At 46.6% G+C, this 19,256-nt stretch overlaps 1 protein-coding gene across 3 annotated transcripts in view; it reads right to left on the minus strand.

Annotated features, from left to right (window-relative positions):
- The window catches only part of LOC140398338 (glycylpeptide N-tetradecanoyltransferase 1-like), a 128,859-nt gene that overhangs the window by 23,116 nt on the left and 86,487 nt on the right, over positions 1-19,256 (minus strand). For all 3 annotated transcript variants that reach the window (XM_072486921.1, XM_072486919.1, XM_072486920.1), the window contains exons 3-5: positions 11,621-11,765; positions 8,034-8,152; positions 34-125 (exon numbers count right to left, since the gene is read on the minus strand). In XM_072486921.1, coding sequence (XP_072343022.1) covers positions 34-125; positions 8,034-8,152; positions 11,621-11,765 — 356 coding nt within the window. The remainder of the gene's footprint in view (positions 1-33; positions 126-8,033; positions 8,153-11,620; positions 11,766-19,256) is intronic.

Raw genomic sequence — 19,256 nt, forward strand, 5'->3', positions numbered from 1 at the left:
TTTATCTAACCTTGCAACCATTGCTCTACTTACCACAGTAAAAACTCAGGTGAGTAATCAAATCTAAACATGTTGTCATCATCCTCCACATAGTTCTCATTCAGCAGGGTGTACAGTTCCTTCAACTGGGTGTTCAAACACAAACAGGTTAGACTCACCTCAGGGTACTAGCGGAACACTTCAACATACATCAATATGGAGCCCCAAACATCAGAATTTAAACAGAGTTCAAAGTTTTTATTAGTTATATATATTTTTTTATTCGTTCTTGGGATATGGGCGTCATTGGCCTGGCCAGCATTTGTCGCCCATCCCTAATTGCCCTTGAATGGAGTGGCTTGCTAGGCAATTTCAGAGGGAGGCAGTTAAGAGTCAACCACATCGCTGTGTGGGTCTGGTGTCACATGTAGGCCAGACCGGGTAAAGATGGCAGATTTCCTTCCCTCAAGGACATTAGTGAACTAGATGGGTTTCTATGACAATCGGCAATGGTTTCATGATCATCATTGCACTTTCAATTCCAGATTTTTATTGAATTCGAGTTTCACCATCTGCCATGGCGGGATTCGAACCCGGGGCCCCTTGAGCATTAATATGGGTCTCTGGATTATTAGTCCAGTGACAATACCACCGCCTTCCCATGGGTAACCCACAGGTGGCGCGGTGGCACAGTGGTTAGCACCACTGCCTCACAGCTCCAGGGACCCGCCCGGGTTTAATTCCCAGCTCGGATGACTGTCTGTGTGGAGTTTGCACTGTCTCCCTGTGTCTGCGTGGGTTTCCTCTGGGTGCTCCGGTTTCCTCCCACAGTCCAAAGATGTGCAGGTTAGGTGGATTGGTCATGCTAAATTGCCCCTTAGTGCCAAAAAGTTGGGTGGGGTTGCTGGGTTGTGGGGGTAGGGTGGCGGTATGGGCTTAGGTAGGGTACTCTTTCTCGGGGCCGGTGCAGACTCGATGGGCTGAATGGTCTCCTTCTGCACTGTAAATTCTATGATTCTATCCCTGTCCTTTGTTCAGCAAACTGTGGGTCATGACTTCCAGTAGGGTAGCGGGATGAGCAATTGGGGTTGTGAGCTCAGAGGCAGCAATGGATGCTGTGAAGTAGATAAACAGATAGAGCAGTCCTAATTTTAGCTTGGAGATCCTTTGATAAGCACTATAGTTTTTCCGGTCTTCCGCTCTTTCATAAGTCATAAATAATAATTTTGTGCCTGTATCCCTGCCATTTGAAGTATCTACAAGTCATTAAATTCTACAACAGCCTGACTTGCCCTTCTCCCAATCTGCTATCAACTTTGGCCATTGACTAACTTCACAGTGCGGATGAAACATGGGATATCCGATGATATGTTGACAGTAGAACCACAAACAATTGATTGAATAGTTATTAGTAGTTTGTCTGGATTTTATCAATGATAAAATTTCAAAGTGATTCAGAAAAACAGCTGGACTATTGTTAAGATCCCAGCTCGGTCGATTGTAAGTTTTTTTTTTGCTTAGAGATGTGGATGAAGAGAGTTTTAGGACTGCCAATTAACTTTTAACTAAAGGATAACACATTTATTAATCAAGAAATTATTAACCATAGTACAATACTCCTTCACCTCAGCACCTACTCCTTCACCTCAGTTATACGCTATCCCATTATATATATATATATACAAATTTATAAGGATAACAAGTTCAAACTTTATCTTACAGAAACATAGAAAATAGGAACAGGAGGAGGCCAGTTGGCCCTTTGAGCCTGCTCGGCCATTCATTATGATTATGGCTGATCACCCAACTCCGTAACCTGTTCCCGCTTTCCCCCATATCCTTTGATCCCTTTAGCCAGTTTTCTATCCATCTCAATACATTACCCCAAATCTTTTTTTTTTAAAAACGTGGCTCCTTGTTGAAAGCCTTCTCAAAGTCCACGTGAGCCACATCCACTGGCTCCCCCTCATCAATTCTACTAGTTAATCCTCGACAAATTTTATCCATGCTGACTCTGTCTGATCCTGCCATTATTTTCTAAGTGCTCTGCTATTAAATCTTTATAATTTCCCACTACTGACATCAGGCTGACTGGTCTATAATTTCCTGATTTCTCTCTACTTCCATGAAGCATGCGGCACAGTAGCCCAGTGGTTAGCACTGTTGTTTCACAGCACCAGGATCCTGGGTTCGATTCCTGGCTTGGGTCACTGTCTGTGCGGAGTCTGCATATTCTCCCGGGTCTGCGTGAGTTTCCTCTGGTTGCTCCGGTGTCCTCCCACAAGTCCCAAAAGACGTGCTTGTTAGGTGAATTGGACATTCTGAATTCTCCCTCAGTGTACCCAAACAGGCGCCGTTGTGGGCTACTAGATTTTCACAGTACCTTCATTGCAGTGTTAATGTAAGCCTACTTATGACAATAATAAAGATTATTTTAAATCGTGGGGTTACATTCGCTACCCTCTAATCCATAGAAACTGTCTCAGAGTCTACAGAACTTTGGAAAATGACCGTATAATATTCTTTATTGTCACAAGTAGTCTTACATTAACACTGCAATGAAGTTACTGTGAAAAGCCCTTAGTCGCCACATTCCAGCGCCTGTTCGGGTACACAGAGGGAGAATTCAGAATGTCCAAATTACCTAACAGCAAGTCTTTCGGGACTTGTGGAAGGGAACCGGCAGCACGGTAGCACAAGTGGATAGCACTGTGGCTCTGTGGCTTCACAGCACCAGGGTCCCAGGTTCGATTCCTCGCTGGGTCACTGTCTGTGCGGAGTCTGCATATCCTCCCCATGCGCGCGTGGGTTTCCTCCGGGTACTCTGCTTTCCTCCCACAGTCCAATGACGTGCAGGTTAGGTGGATTGGCCATGCTAAATTGCCCTTCGTGTCCAAAAGTGTTGGGAGAGGTTATTGGGTTACGGGGTTGGGGTGGAATGGAGGGCTTAAGTGGGTCGGTGCAGACTCGATGGGCCGAATGGCATCCTTCTGCACTGTATGTTCACCCGGAGGAAACTCATGCAGACACGGAGAACGTGCAGACTCCACACAGGCAGTGACCCAAGCCGGGAATTGAACCTGGGACCCTGGAGCTGTGAAGCAACAGTGCTAGCCACCGTGTACCATACCACCCACATATCCACTATTTCTAGAGTCACTTCCTTAAGAACTCTGGGATGTAGATTATCAGGCCCTGGGGATTTATCAGTCTTCAATCCTATCAATTCTACAACACCATTTCCCTATTAATACAGATTCCCTTGAGTACCTCCCTCTCACTAAACCCGGTGTTCACTTACAATTCTGGTATTTTATTTGTGTCTGGTATGTTATTTGTATCGTGAAGACAGAACCAAAGTATGTATTTAAGTTGGTCAACCATTTCGTGTTCCCCATTATAAATTGCGCTCTTTCGGACTGTAAGGGGCATTTGTCTTCACTAATCTTTTTCTATTCACATACCTGTAGAAGCTTTTAGTCAATTTTTCCACTCCCTGCAAGCTTACTCTCGCACACTATTTTCCCCTTCTTAAATCAATTTATTTTCCCTCCTTTATGGAATTCTAAACTGCTCCCAAGGTCTGGTGTTTCTTCTGGCCAATTTGTATGCCTCTTCCTTGGATCTAATACTATCTCTAATTGTAAGCCATGGTTTGGCCACCTTTCCAGTTTTATTTTTGTGCTAGAAAGGAATGAACAGTTGTTGCAGTTCACCCGTGCACTCTTTGAATGTTTGCAATTACCTATTCAATTATACTCCAATGCTCTCAATAAGTACACAGTCCATGTAAACCAATAGGTGAAATGTGGTCAGACACACACACTGAATCGCAACTTCTGTGGATTCTTCATCAAGTCCCCGCAGATGCTCATCACTGTCAGTCAACTAGTCCCACTGGAACATGACGGTCACAAAACTCCACTTTCGAAGAAAATGCCTTAGAATCTTCTTCTAAGCAACACTTTCCCTTGGGTGCCTTCAGCAAGGATCCACATCCAGAATTTCAACCTCTCCTTTTGGTATTCCTTACCCTGAAACACCACATGCATTCAATCTTCCACACAACTCTAAGGTATCCAGCCATGCCAACAGAACACTACTGCTTCACAGGGTGTAATTAGGTCACCGACCTTAGGATTACTTGAGATATCTGGCTTCTCGCGAGCAGAGTTCTCCAGGTCTGTACTGTGCAGCGCTGTATTTAACTGGGAGCATCTCACTCTGCCCCTTTTTCTAACTTCAGCGAACAGTACCTTCTTTAGATTCTTGTTCTTTGTCCCTTTGACTTCAATCTTCCTGGGACTTTCCTCTTCATTTCCTGGATTCTAAAATTATCTGTTCTTTAGCTTCTGGGACTTGCTCTCTGCCCCTTACCCTATTGTCCAGGCTGTACTGCCAGCTTCTGTAAAAAGAATCTTGCTTCTGGGTGACATAGTTCCAGATTAAACTCAAAACGCTTTAAAATGCCTCTGGTTGCTAAGCACTAGCTTTGTTTGTTTTTACTCTCCCACAGAAATTGCTTTCACGTCGTAAAACCTCAATTACACAATACAACCTAAGTTTAAAGTGAAATTTGTGAGCACGTGTTTAATATGAAGATAAACCCAGTAGCTTCTGTAACCGCCACAAGCCAACAGCTGGTGGGATATTAATGGATATTGCAGATCCACTTGTTTACAGCAACTGCATCGGTCCAATTCACAAAAGAGCAAAAACTGCAAATGCTGGAAATCTGGAATGAGCACTGAGAACACTGGCAACACACAGGAGGTCAGCCAGTGTTTTATTGATGCTTTTATTGATGAGGGTTCAAGATTTTGATTATTTTCTGATATAGCCACAAATCACTGGCCGTGTTCGTGATGCTCAGCTCCACTGTAGCTTCCTGTGTTCCCAGTAACTAGCATCGCTGGGAGGGAGTCTCATTGCTCCTTTGAACTTTACCAGGAATCAGAAGTCCTGCACATGATAATCAAGATAGTCACCAGAACACACTGCTCAGGGTAATCAGCAATATGCCTCATCACTCTGTCATGCAGCATGAGAGCATAACTTGGAGAACTTTCCAAGCGATTTTCCAGTGCTCAGCAAAGGTTTATACCAACAAAAAGGAAGGACGGTAGAAAGAGGGAAAATCGACCGTGGATATCCAAGGAAATAAGGGAGAGTATCAAATTGAAGGAAAAAGCATACAAAGTAGCAAAGATTAGTGGGAGACTAGAGGACTGGGAAATCTTTAGGTGGCAACAGAAAGCTACTAAAAAAGCTATAAAGAAGAGTAAGATAGATTCTGAGAGTAAACTTGCTCAGAATATAAAAACAGATCGTAAACGTTTTTACAAATATATAAAACAAAAAAGAGTGGCTAAGGTAAATATTGGTCCTTTAGAGGATGAGAAGGGAGATTTAATAATGGGAGATGAGGAAATGGCTGAGGAACTGAACAGGTTTTTTGGATCGGTCTTCACGGTGGAAGACACAAATAACATGCCAGTGACTGATGGAAATGAGGCTATGACAGGTGAGGACCTTGAGAGGATTGTTATCACTAAGGAGGTAGTGATGGGCAAGCTAATGGGGCTAAAGGTAGACAAGTCTCCTGGCCCTGATGGAATGCATCCCAGAGTGCTAATAGAGATGGCTAGGGAAATTGCAAATGTACTAGTGATAATTTACCAAAATTCACTAGACTCTGGGGTGGTCCTGGCGGATTGGAAATTAGCAAACATGACACCACTGTTTAAAAAAGGAGGTAGGCAGAAAGCGGGTAATTATAGGCCAGTGAGCTTAACCTCGGTAGTAGGGAAAATGCTGGAATCTATCATCAAGGAAGAAATAACGAGGCATCTTGATGGAAATTGTCCCATTGGGCAGACGCAGCATGGGTTCATAAAGGGCAGGTCGTGCCTAACTAATTGAGTGGAATTATTTGAGGACATTACCAGTGCGGTAGATAACGGGGAGCCAATGGATGTGGTATATCTGGATTTCCAGAAAGCCTTTGACAAGGTGCCACACAAAAGGTTGCTGCATAAGATAAAGATGCATGGCATTAAGGAGAAAGTAGTAGCATGGATAGAGGATTGGTTAATTAATAGAAAGCAAAGAGTGGGGATTACTGGGTGTTTCTCTGGTTGGCAATCAGTAGCTAGTGGTGTCCCTCAGGGATCAGTGTTGGGCCCACAATTGTTCACAATTTACATAGATGATTTGGAGTTGGGGATCAAGGGCAATGTGTCCAAGTTTGCAGACGACACTAAGATGAGAGGTAAAGCAAAAAGTGCAGAGGATACTGGAAGTCTGCAGAGGGATTTGGATAGGCTAAGTGAATGGGCTAGGGTTTGGCAGATGGAATACAATGTTGACAAATGTGAGGTTATCCATTTTGGTAGGAATAACAGCAAAAGGGATTATTATTTAAATGATAAAACATTAAAACATACTGCTGTGCAGAGACCTGGGTGTGCTAGTGCATGAGTCACAAAACGTTGGTTTACAGGTGCAACAGGTGATTAAGAAGGCAAATGGAATTTTGTCCTTCATTGCTAGAGGAGTGGAGTTTAAGGCTAGGGAGGTTATGCTGCAATTGTATAAGGTGTTAGTGAGGCCACACCTGGAGTACTGTGTTCAGTTTTGGTCTCCTTACTTGAGAAAGGACATACTGGCACTGGAGGGTGTGCAGAGGGATTCACTAGGTTAATCCCAGAGCTGAAGGGGTTGGATTACGAGGAGAGGTTAAGTAGACTGGGACTGTACTCGTTGGAATTTAGAAGGATGAGGGGGGGATCTTATAGAAACACATAAAATTATGAAGGGAGTAGACAGGATAGATGCGGGCAGGTTGTTTCCACTGGCGGGTGAAAGCAGAACTAGGGGGCATAGCCTCAAAATAAGGGGAAGTAGATTTAGGACTGAGTTTAGGAGGAACATCTTCACCCAAAGGGTTGTGAATCTATGGAATTCCTTGCCCAGTGAAGCAGTAGAGGCTCCTTCATCAAATGTTTTTAAGATAAAGATAGATAGTATTTTGAAGAATAAAGGGTTATGGTGTTCGGGCTGGAAAGTGGAGCTGAGACCACAAAAGATCAGCCATGATCTCATTGAATGGTGGAGCAGGCTCGAGGGGCCAGATGGCCTACTCCTGCTCCTTGTTCTTATGTTCATAACCCCTATCATTTTGTTGGGCTGCTCTGTCCTTGCAATTTCCCTTCCACCATTACTTACCATGGCATGGGAACATTTGATGTTAAAACGAAAGAATTGAACCTTTCCATTTCATGCACCTACTCCCATTAGATACTCCCAGGTCAGCAACAACACAGGTTAGATACAGAGTATAATGTCTCTCTACTCTATCCATGTAACATGCCTCAGTCTCAACCTTAGAGCAATACCATCTGTCCAACAGTAACGTTTCCTGTTTCTTACACCCAAATTCTGTGGTCCGAGTGGAATTGGAAATCTAGTACGATTTAGTGCTGAATTGAGTGCAGTGTTAACATGTGGGACTATGGCCCTGAGGAACTGGATGATGACTGCACACACTCTGTAACACTTCGATCTGGCAGCTGAAGTATTCCATCTGTCTGGGATAGATTTGATCCCAGACCCAATAGTGATAAAACTGAGTCTAACGCACAATGTCCTTCTAGGACTTTGAAGAAAACACACACTCCATTCAGTCTGTATATTTTGGCCATCAAGAGCTGTTACAAGGGGGCATAACTATAAGGTTCAGGGTGGGAGACATAGGAGGGATGTCCGAAGTAGGTTATTTACTCAGCGAGTGGTTAGGGTGTGGAATAGACTGCCTGCTGTGATAGTGGAGTCGGACACTTTAGGAACTTTCAAGCGGTTATTGGATAGGCACATGGAGCACACCAGAATGACAGGGAGTGGGATAGCTTGATTTTGGTTTCGGACAAAGCTCGGCACAACATCAAGGGCCGAAGGGCCTGTTCTGTGCTGTACTGTTCTATGTAATACCAAAATATGAACTTCTTGGAGAAAAGTTGACATGAAACACTAACATTCATCAAACAATGACTCACCACTTCAGCATTCCCAAGGTCCAGGGCATCCCATAGAAACCCCTGTGGTAGACTGTAGGGCTCTTGTCGTATATTATCCTTGTCGGGTTCAATAGGGCCATGCACGGTCACTACTTCACCTGCAAAATAATAAGAGGGGTCAGTTCATTTTCCGGTGAACCACCTATACTCTCTCTCACTCCAAGAAAGTATAAGCATACCTGATGTGCAGGTTAGGTGGGATTATGGGGAGTGTGGGGGAATGGGCCTATGTAGCGTGCTCTTTCAGAGGGTCGGTGCAGACTCGATGGGCCAAATGGCCTCCTTCAGCACTGAAGGGTTTCTATGGTACATCCAACAACTATTCCAGACATCTCATGAGGTGCAGAGTCAACGGCACAATATATTACACTTCACTGGTCTGGGAGCACATAACAGGTCCATTGGTTGAAGGTATATTAGTGAGACCATGAGAGGTTGCGGGATCTAGATCCGAAGACCAAAACAAAGGATAAGGTGGTCAGATAGGATCACCAGTACAAGGAATATTGTAGCAATAGTGTCATGGTTACCACGATGGGCTTAAAAAAGATGAACGGCACATCATGAATATCTCTCACACCAAGTGAAACAATTGTTTGTTTCAGTGAAGTTCCAGCTGGGGGCAGCATGACTGCAATGAAAGTCTTGGTAATCCAAGATCAAGGAAGGGAGTGTTCTCAGGTGGATACTATGCAAGGTACTTTGAAGTCAGGACTGGACACTCCCAAAGAGAGGCTGCAGGGTGACCACAAGGGTTTATTGGTAGTGATATGTTACATGACCATGTGCCCAGAATTCCTTTTGGAAACCCCTATACTGAAGACCCTGGGCTGGATTCTCCAATTCTGGGGCTACGTCCCCTATGCCGGTGTAGGAACGGTGGTGTTTTACGCCAGGAAAACTAGCACAAAATGGCCACCGATTCCCCGATTTAGAACATACAGTGCAGAAGGAGGTCTTTCGGCCCATCAAGTCTGCACCGACCCACTTAAGCCCTCACTTCCACCCTATGCCCGTAATCCAATAACCCCTCCTAACCTTTTTGGACACTAGGGGCAATTTAGCATGGCCAATCCACCTAACCTGCACGTCTTTGGACTGTGGGAGGAAACCAGAGCACCCGGAGGAAACCCACGCAGGCACGGGGAGAACGTGCAGACTCCGCACAGACAGTGACCCAGCGGGGAATAGAACCTGGGACCCTGGCGCTGTGAACCATGTCCCGCCGTGTCCCGGTCCGCCCCACCGCAATGCCCCAAGCCCTGAATAATGCCTCCCCTCCTCCGACTGTGGCGTCGCTGGACTGAGTCTGCAGCCACCACGCTGAGTCCCCGAGGGATGAGACCACACGTGTTCCGCGCTGTCAGGAACTCGGCCGGTTGGGGACGGAGCATCGGGGGCGAGCCTGAGGCAGTTGATACGGCGCGCGGAGTACTCTCCGAGTATGCCGCTTTGGAGGGGGCAGAGCATCGCGAAAGCGGCGTCGTCCCCGATTCGGTCGGGAAATGTGATTCTCCGGCCGTTTGCAGGACGCGATTTCGACGTCGGCGACCGGAGAATCCAGCCCAGCTGGGTCTGTAAAAGCAGTCCTCTTTTCTGTATTGCTAAACCTATGATAGGTTTATGGTTCCTTCCAGAACTGGCATTGTAGGACTCAGTCAGGGGTGAAATCAGGAAACACTGGTATTTGGAAAATCTATAATGCTTCTCTCAAAAAGTCAACTAGCCCCTCCCTCCCCCCTCATGACCAAGTTGCACCCATCCCCTCACTTCACTGCTATGTCTCCTCCTTCAAAGGCCTCAGTCCTCTCTTAGAATCATAGAATTTACAGTGCAGAAAGAGGCCATTCGGCCCGTCGAGTCTGCACCGGCCCTTGGACCGAGCACTCTATCTAAACCCACACTTCAACCTATCCCCACACCTCCACCCTATCCCCGTAACCCCACCTAACCTTTTTGGACTCTAAGGGCAATTTATCATGGCCAATCCATCTAACCTGCACATCTTTGGACTGTGGGAGGAAACCGGAGCACCCGGAGGAAACCCACGCAGACACGGGGAGAACATGCAGACTCCGCACAGACAGTGACCCAAGCCGGGAAGCGAACCTGGGACCCTGGAGCTGTGAAACAACTGTGCTAACCACTGTACTACCATGCTCCCATCACACTTAATACAAACCACACGCCCCACCCCAATTGTGTTCCCAAAGGGTCAACTCCTGGCACTACCCCTGGCACAGGCCGACACGTCCAACCTGTGTCAGGGCAGTGCCAGGGGGCTGCCCATGCATGTCCCTCTCCCCTCAAGGGGGGGGGGGAAAGAGAGAGGAGCCCATCGACTGTTTCCAGTCTTCATGAAGCTGTCATGTACCTCGTCGATGTGGCATCAAATCAGTGAGGTCTGAATATTCAGTGAGGGAGGATCATGCGATGGGGAGGCATTTCAATAATATGCAAGTTCATTAAATATGTATTTAATTGCCGTTCAGAAGTTACATCACCAGCAGGGTGTGTGAAAAAAATCGAGAGACAAGATCTCGTCGCGACAATCTAGTTTCCCGCCTCTCATGAGGTTTTGCACTCGTGTCACCGCTTGTTCGCGAACGTGGGTGTAAAATCGTCCTGTGACTGTACTTTTGCCCATTCATTCACAAATGTAGGCGTCACTGGCTAGGCCAGTATTTATTGCCAATACCTAATTTCCTGGTGTGCTGTCTTCTTGAACAGCTGCAGAGTTACTTGCAGAGCAACTTCCCTTCAAATGCAATATTATCAATGGAAGAGTAATGCAGAGTTCTTAGAGTAGGATTCTAGGTCGAAAGATGGGACAAAGTTTGGGCAGCTGTGCTCCGATACTGATAGTGCCTGGACTTCATTTTTGTATGGGCATCCAAAATATCTCATCCATAGTTTAGGAATCCTAACAAACTCTGCTCGCTTTTAACATCTTAATCCTGCAATCTCACAGGTGGTTGGCATCTATAAGGCGTCCTCAGTGCTGGCCAATTTAAAAGCTAGATCAAAAATATATATTTTAAGGAGCATCTTCCAGCAGGAGCAAGAGATGTAGAAAGACACAAATATAGAGAAGCTTTTCCAGGGCTTAGGCTCATGGTAGCTGAAGGGTCATGGTCGCTGAAGGCACAGTGACCCAAGGTGGAGTGATTATAATCAGGGAAGTGCTTGACACCAGAATTGAATGAGCAAAGATCTGAGAGGTTGTACGTCTGGCGGAGATCACTGAGATAGGGAGAGGCAAGGCCATGGAGGCATTTGAAAGGATGAACATTTAAAATAAAAGGCATTGCTGGGCTGGGAGAATTAAGTCAGCTAGCACAAGGATGATGGGTGAATGGGATTTTCTGCAAGTTAGGATGTACGGTAGTGAGGGGGAAAACAGGGGAATTAAATTTCCACCAAAGGGAGCGTTTCACCAGCAGTAACAGGTTTCAGCATAGTCAGCAACATTGCTCCATCCCTTCAAGGGATACGGCAAATATGCTGGCCAAATTACATCTAATCTGAACACGCTCGATATGCCCTCATCTGTTGCAGATACTTACCAAGCTTTGGCACTGGCTGTGTGTCCCAGAATTGGTAACTACGTTTTGTGGCCTCCTCCATGCTCTTTGCTGGACCCTGGGCTACAGAGAAAAGCTCAATGGCCTTCTGGATCTCCTGCAGCTTCTCTGCCGGTAACGAGCTAACCTGAAAGATATTTAGCATAAAAGAAATCTGAACATCTCAATCTTGTAACCATTCTGTAAAGCACCCAGTGACATTCGGAAGAGTGCTCTCAAACGGTTTCATTTCAGATCCAGCCTTTCCGTGAATTCAATAGCAGGTCAACACCAGAATTCAAACCTAAACCCCAGCGGGAATGATAATTGATTGTACTGGTTGTCAGAACGCTGTAGAATCTGCACTCTGCTCCTCCAAATATCCATTTGCGGGATGCTAAAAATTTGCCTGTTGAACATCTCTGTAAAGACTTGGGCGGGATTCTCCCATCTGAAGGCAGCGTGTTGACACCGTTGTAAAAACTGGAGAGTTTAACGACGGCATCATCGGACCGCTACGTGTAGCGATCCCCTGCCCTACAGGAAGCTAGCTGCTCCAGCTGCCGATACCGGCGTCAAATGGGCGCCGCGGGTCTGCGTATGCGTGCTGCGACCGGCGGGCATGCACACTGCGACCGGTGCGAATGCGCAGTAGCTCCCTGCTCCGCGCCGGCCGACGTTACATGGCGTAGAGCTAAAGGGGCTGGCGTGGAACAAAAGAGGCGCCCACCACGAGGCCGCCCCGCTTATTGGTAGGCCACGATCGCGGCCAGGCCATGGTGGAGGCCCCCACCCCCCCAATATCAGGCCGCCCCAGACAGGATGGATGCCGAGGTCCCGTCGAGTAAGACCAGATGTGAACGGCGCCGGCGGGACTTGGTTTTTTTGGGCGGCCACTCGGCCCATCCCGGGCGGAGAATCGCCGGGGGGGGGGGGGGGGGGGCATAGAGCATCCCCCGACAGGGGCCGCGCCGACCGCAGCGGCACCAATGGCGCCGATTCTCCGGTCACTGAGGTGATCGGGGGTTATGGGGAGAGGGCAGGAGAATGGGGATGAGAAAATATCAGCCATGGTTGATGGTGGGGCAGACTCGATGGGTCAAGTGGCCTAATTCTGCTCCTGTGTCTTATGGGTGAGAATTAGAACATAGAACATTACAGCGCAGTACAGGCCCTTCGGCCCTCGATGTTGCGCCAACCTGTGAAACCACTCTAAAGCCCATCTGCACTATTCCCTTATCGTCCATATGTCTATCCAATGACCATCTGAATGCCCTTATTGTTGGCGAGTCCACTACAGTTGCAGGCAGGGCATTCCATGCCCTTACTACTCTCTGAGTAAAGAACCTATCTCTGACATCTGTCTTATATCTATCTCCCCTCAATTTAAAGCTATGTGCCCTCTTGCTAGACATCACCATCCGAGGAAAAAGGCTCTCACTGTCCACCCTATCCAATCTTATGATCATCATGTATGCCTCAATTATGTCACCTTTTAACCTTCTTCTCGCCAACGAAAACAGCCTCAAGTCCCTCAGCCTTTCCTCATAAGATCTTCCCTCCATACCAGGCAACATTCTGGTAAATCGCCTCTGCACTCTTTCCAATGCTTCCACATCCTTCCTATAATGCGGCGACCAGAATTGCACGCAATACTCCAAATGCGGCTGCACCACAGTTTTGTACAGCTGCAACATGACCTCATGGCTCCGAAACTCAATCCCTCTACCAATAAAAGCTAACACACCGTATGCTTTCTTAACAACCCTCTCAACCTGGGTGGCAACTTTCAGGGATCTATGCCCATGGACACCGAGATCTCTCTGCTCATCCACACTGTCAAGAATCTTACCATTAGCCTAGTACTCTGTCTTCCTGTTATTCCTTACAAAATGAATCACCTCACACTTTTCTGCATTAAACTCCATTTGCCACTTCTCAGCCCAGCGCTGCAGCTAATCTATGTCCCTCTGTAACTTGTAACATCCTTCCGCACTGTCCACAACTCCACCGACATTAGTGTCATCTGCAAATTTACTCACCCATCCTTCTACGCCCTCCTCCAGGTCATTTATAAAAATGACAAACAGCAGTGGCCCCAAAACAGATCCTTGTGGTACACCACTAGTAACTGAACTCCAGGCTGAACATTTCCCATCAACCACCACCCTTTGTCTTCCTCCAGCTAGCCAATTTCTGATCCAAACAGCTAAATCACCATGAATCCCACGCTTCCGCATTTTCTGCAGTAGCCTACCGTGGGGAACCTTATCAAACGCTTTACTGAAATCCATATACACCACATCAACTGCTTTACCCTCATCCACCTGTTTGGTCACATTCTCAAAGAACTCAATAAGATTTGTGAGGCACGACCTACCCTTCACAAAACTGTGTTGACTAACTCTAATCAAATTATTCCAGATGATTATACATCCTGTCTCTTATAAACCTTTCCAAGATTTTGCCCACAACAGAAGTAAGGATCACTGGTCTATAATTACCGGGGTCGTCTCTACTCCCCTTCTTGAACAAGAGGACAACATTTGATATCCTCCAGTCTTCTGGCACTATTCCTGTAGACAAAGATGACTTAAAGATCAAAGCCAAAGGCTCAGCAATCTCCTCCCTAGCTTCCCAGAGAATCCTAGGATAAATCCCATCCGGCCCAAGGGACTTATCTATTTTCACACTTTCCAGAATTGTTAACACCTCCTCCTTATGAACCTCAAGCCCTTCTAGTCTAGTAGCCTGAATCTCAGTATTCTCCTTGACAACATTGTCTTTTTCCTGTGTGAATACTGACAAAAAATATCCAGTTAGCACTTCTCCTATCTCCTCGGACTCCAAGCACAACTTCCCACTCCTGTCCTTGACTGGCTCTACTCTTACTCAAGTCATTCGTCCTGACCTATCTATAGAAAGCTTTCGGGATATCCTTGATCCTACCTGCCAAAGACTTCTCATGTCCCCTCCTGGCTCTTCTGTACTGCGCTGTATCGTTCTATGTTCAATGCGAATGACTAGGGAAAGAGTAGGACCAGTCAAGGACAGGGATGGGAAGTTGTGTATGGAGTCTGAAGAGATAGGCGAGATACTAAATGAATATTTTTCGTCAGTATTCACTCAGGAAAAAGATAATGTTGTGGAGGAGAATGCTGAGACCCAGGCTAATAGAATAGATGGCATTGCGGTACGTAGGGAAGAGGTGTTGGCAATTCTGGACAGGCTGAAAATAGATTAGTCCCCGGGTCCTGATGGGATTTATCCTAGGATTCTCTGGGAGGCCAGGGAAGAGATTGCTGGACCTTTGGCTTTGATTTTTATGTCTTCATTGACTACAGGAATAGTGCCAGAGGACTGGAGGATAGCAAATGTGGTCCCTTTGTTCAAAAAGGGGAGCAGAGACAACCCCGGCAACTATAGACCAGTGAGCCTCACGTCTGTAGTGGGTAAAGTCTTGGAGGGGATTATAAGAGACAAGATTTATAATCATCTAGATAGGAATAATATGATCAGCGATAGTCAGCATGGCTTTGTGAAGGGTAGATCATGCCTCACAAACCTTATCGAGTTCTTTGAGAAGGTGACTGAACAGGTAGACGAGGGTAGAGCAGTTGATGTGGTGTATATGGATTTCAGCAAAGCGTTTGATAAGGTTCCCCACGGTAGGCTATTGCAGAAAATACGGAGGCTGGGGATTGAGGGTGATTTAGAGATGTGGATCAGAAATTGGCTAGCTGAAAGAAGACAGAGGGTGGTGGTTGATGGGAAATGTTCAGAATGGAGTTCAGTTACAAGTGGAGTACCACAAGGATCTGTTCTGGGGCCGTTGCTGTTTGTCATTTTTATCAATGACCTAGAGGAAGGCGCAGAAGGGAGGGTGAGTAAATTTGTGGACGATACTAAAGTCGGTGGTGTTGTCGATAGTGTGGAAGGATGTAGCAGGTTACAGAGGGATATAGATAAGCTGCAGAGCTGGGCTGAGAGGTGGGAAATGGAGTTTAATGTAGAGAAGAGTGAGGTGATTCACTTTGGAAGGAATAACAGGAATGCGGAATATTTGGCTAATGGTAAAGTTCTTGGAAGTGTGGATGAGCAGAGGGATCTAGGTGTCCATGTACATAGATCCCTGAAAGTTGCCACCCAGGTTGATAGGGTTGTGAAGAAGGCTTATGGAGTGTTGGCCTTTATTGGTAGAGGGATTGAGTTCCGGAGTCAGGAGGTCATGTTGCAGCTGTACAGAACTCTGGTACGGCCGCATTTGGAGTATTGCGTACAGTTCTGGTCATCGCATTATAGGAAGGACGTGGAGGCTTTGGAGCGGGTGCAGAGGAGATTTACCAGGATGTTGCCTGGAATGGAGGGAAAATCTTATGAGGAAAGGCTGATGGACTTGAGGTTGTTTTTGTTGGAGAGAAGAAGGTTAAGAGGAGACTTAATAGAGGCATACAAAATGATCAGGGGGTTGGATAGGGTGGACAGTGAGAGCCTTCTCCCGCGGATGGAAATGGCTGGCACGAGGGGACATAGCTTTAAACTGAGGAGTAATAGATATAGGACAGAGGTCAGAGGTAGGTTCTTTACGCAAAGAGTAGTGAGGCCGTGGAATGACCTACCTGCTACAGTAGTGAACTCGCCAACATTGAGGGCATTTAAAAGTTTATTGGATAAACATATGGATGATAATGGCATAGTGTAGGTTAGATGGCTTTTGTTTCGGTGCAACATCGTGGGCCGAAGGGCCTGTACTGCGCTGTATCGTTCTATGTCTATGTTCTTAGCTCTCTATTTAGGTCCTTCCTAGCTAACTTGTAACTCTCGAGCGCCCTAACTGAACCTTCATGTCTCATCTTTACATAAGCCTCCTTCTTCCTCTTGGCAAGTGTTTTGACTGCTTCAGTAAACCATGGTTCCCTTGCTCGACCACTTCCTCCCTGCTTGACAGGTACATACTTATCAAGGACACGCAGTAGCTGTTCCTTGAACAAGCTCCACATTTCCATTGTGCCCATCCCCTGCAGTTTTCCTCTCCATCCGATGCATCCTAAGTCTTGCCTCATCGCATCATAATTGCCTTTCCCCCAGATATAACTCTTGCCCTGCGGTATATACCTATACCTTTCCATCACTAAAGTAAATGTCATCAAATTGTGGTCACTATCACCAAAGTGCTCACCTACCTCCAAATCTAACACCTGTCCTGGTTCATTACCCAGTACCAAATCCAATATGGCCTCGCCTCTCATTGGCCTATCTACATACTGTGTCAGGAAACCCTCCTGCACACATTGGACAAAAACGGACCCATCTAAAGTATTTGAACTATAGCGTTTCCAGTCAATATTTGGAAAGTTAAAGTCCCCCATAACAACTACCCTGTTGCTTTCGCTCCTATCCAGAATCATCTTTGCAATCCTTTCCTCTACATCTCTGGAACTGTTCGGAGGCCTATAGAAAAACCCAAACAGGGTGACCTCTCCTTTCCTGTTTCTAACCTCAGCCCATACCACCTTCCCTGAGCTTACTGAAATATCTAAACCCCGGCACCTGCAACAACCATTCCTGTCCCTGCTCTATCCATGTCTCCGAAATGGCCACAACATCGAAGTCCCAGGTACCAACCCTTGGTGCAGGTGCAGGTATTCCCCAGTGTGGCCTTTGTGCGGTGGGCCAAGACGATAACTCTTTTTGGAAGTTTCCCCCAAAGTCCATCGGAGGGTCACCCTCCCCGCACAATGCAAATCCTGTGCAAATCAGAGGCGATTCCGCTCCAGTGGGAGAACATAGTTCCCAAACGGAGAATTCCAACACAGATCTGTAATTAGGTGTTTAAACAGCTAAACATATTATCGATCTTAAAATGACCAGGTAAAATACCAAATCCACCAGTAATAATACTTCCCTCATTCCCATGGTGTGCAGACTATGCGCTCCACATAGTGGCAAATAATGATAATCCCATTATATTCAAGATTGTAAGAAACTGAAGAAACAGAGCACGTGAGATCAGGGGCTGGATTCTCCGGTCCCCTAGCCGCAAGTTCCTTGGCAGCGTGCCATTTGCTGGTTGCGGGATTCTCCACTCCCACTGCTCGTCGGTGGGATTTCCCATTGAAGCCACCCCATGCCACCGGGGAACCCGCGGGAGGGGGTGCACTACCGGCAGGAACAGAGAAGCCCTAACGACTGGAGGATTCCGGCCCAGGATTTGAAAGTGGGTTTGGGTGTACACAATTTGAACTTATCTACTTGATGCAGTGTGGTGAATACATAGCATGAACCGTAGGGAGATTTAAAAGGTGAATTTGACGATTTTTAGACTTGTTAGGTGGTTATGTGGCCTCTGTTAGAACTGTGTTAGGCAGCACAGTAGCACAGTGGTTAGCACGGTTGCTTCACAGCTCCAGGGTCCCTGGTTCGATTCTTGGCTTAGGCCATTATCTGCGCGGAGACTGCACGTTCTCCCCGTATGTGTGGGTTTCCTCTGGGTGCTCCAGTTTCCTCCCACAGTCCAAAGGTATGCAGGTTAGGTGGATTGGCCATGATAAATTGCCCTTAGTGTCCAAAATGGTTAGGTGGGGTTCCTGGGTTAAAGGGATAGGGTGAAGGTGTGGGTTTAACTGGGATGCTCTTTCCAAGGGCCAGTGCAGACTCAATGGGCCGAATGGACTCCTTCTGCACTGTAAATTCTATGATCTAACGGGGTGGGTCAAATCAAATCTGCACAATTCAATGGAACTGTCTTCGGCAGATCTCACATATATAAACATCATGGGTACGTCAAATCCAAATGTGGGTGAGGGGGGTGGATGGATGAAGGGTCTTGATAATTTAACAAAATCACAAATATAAGGTAAATAGTCTTGCCATTAAGGATCCTCTGAGATGGAGTGATCACAGCATGCGAATTTCAAATTCAGATTGAGCGAGAGAAGACAGAGTACCATATTAGTGTTTCAGCATTGGGCAGAGGTAATTATAGAGGCCTGAAGAAAGAGTTGGGGACAGATAATTGAGGGTAGGACATTTGAGGAACAATTACAGATATTCAGGGAGCTATTAAATACCTCCCAATTAAAGTACATTCCTGAGAGGAAGCAGAATTCTAAAAGGGCCCAAAAACGTTCCATGGCTAAACAAGGAAGATATAAAGGCAAAAAATAGGGCAAACCATACTGCAAAAGCTAGTGGTAAGCTGGTGGGTTGGGAGAACTTTAAGGTTCAGCAAAAGACTACTAAAAGAGCACAATGAAAAAAAACTAGCAGAAAACATCAACATTGATACCAAAAGCTGAGGCATCAATTGCCTGGCAGGAATGTTCCCTTCCAGTCGGGGAACACTTCAGCAGTCAAGGACATTCAGCCTCCCTGGGGGGGGTCATTCTGCTGACGGGGATGGAAACTGGGCATGGCAACAGTGAGGAGGTCATGGGTGGAGCCGGTCAGGAGGTGGGCCAGATGAAGCCCAACACATGGCTGGGGAGCTGGCCAAGGAAAGGGGATGGCTGATCAGCAAAAGGGGGGGGGGGCGAAGTGCCCTCCCAACCAGGCTGATCACTTGGAAAGTTAGAGGGTTAAACGGGCAGTGAAGAGGGCGTGTGTGTTTGCGCATTTGCGATTTCTGAAGGCGGACATA

This window comes from Scyliorhinus torazame, chromosome 21, assembly GCF_047496885.1.
Source record: "Scyliorhinus torazame isolate Kashiwa2021f chromosome 21, sScyTor2.1, whole genome shotgun sequence".
Lineage (NCBI taxonomy): Eukaryota > Metazoa > Chordata > Chondrichthyes > Carcharhiniformes > Scyliorhinidae > Scyliorhinus > Scyliorhinus torazame.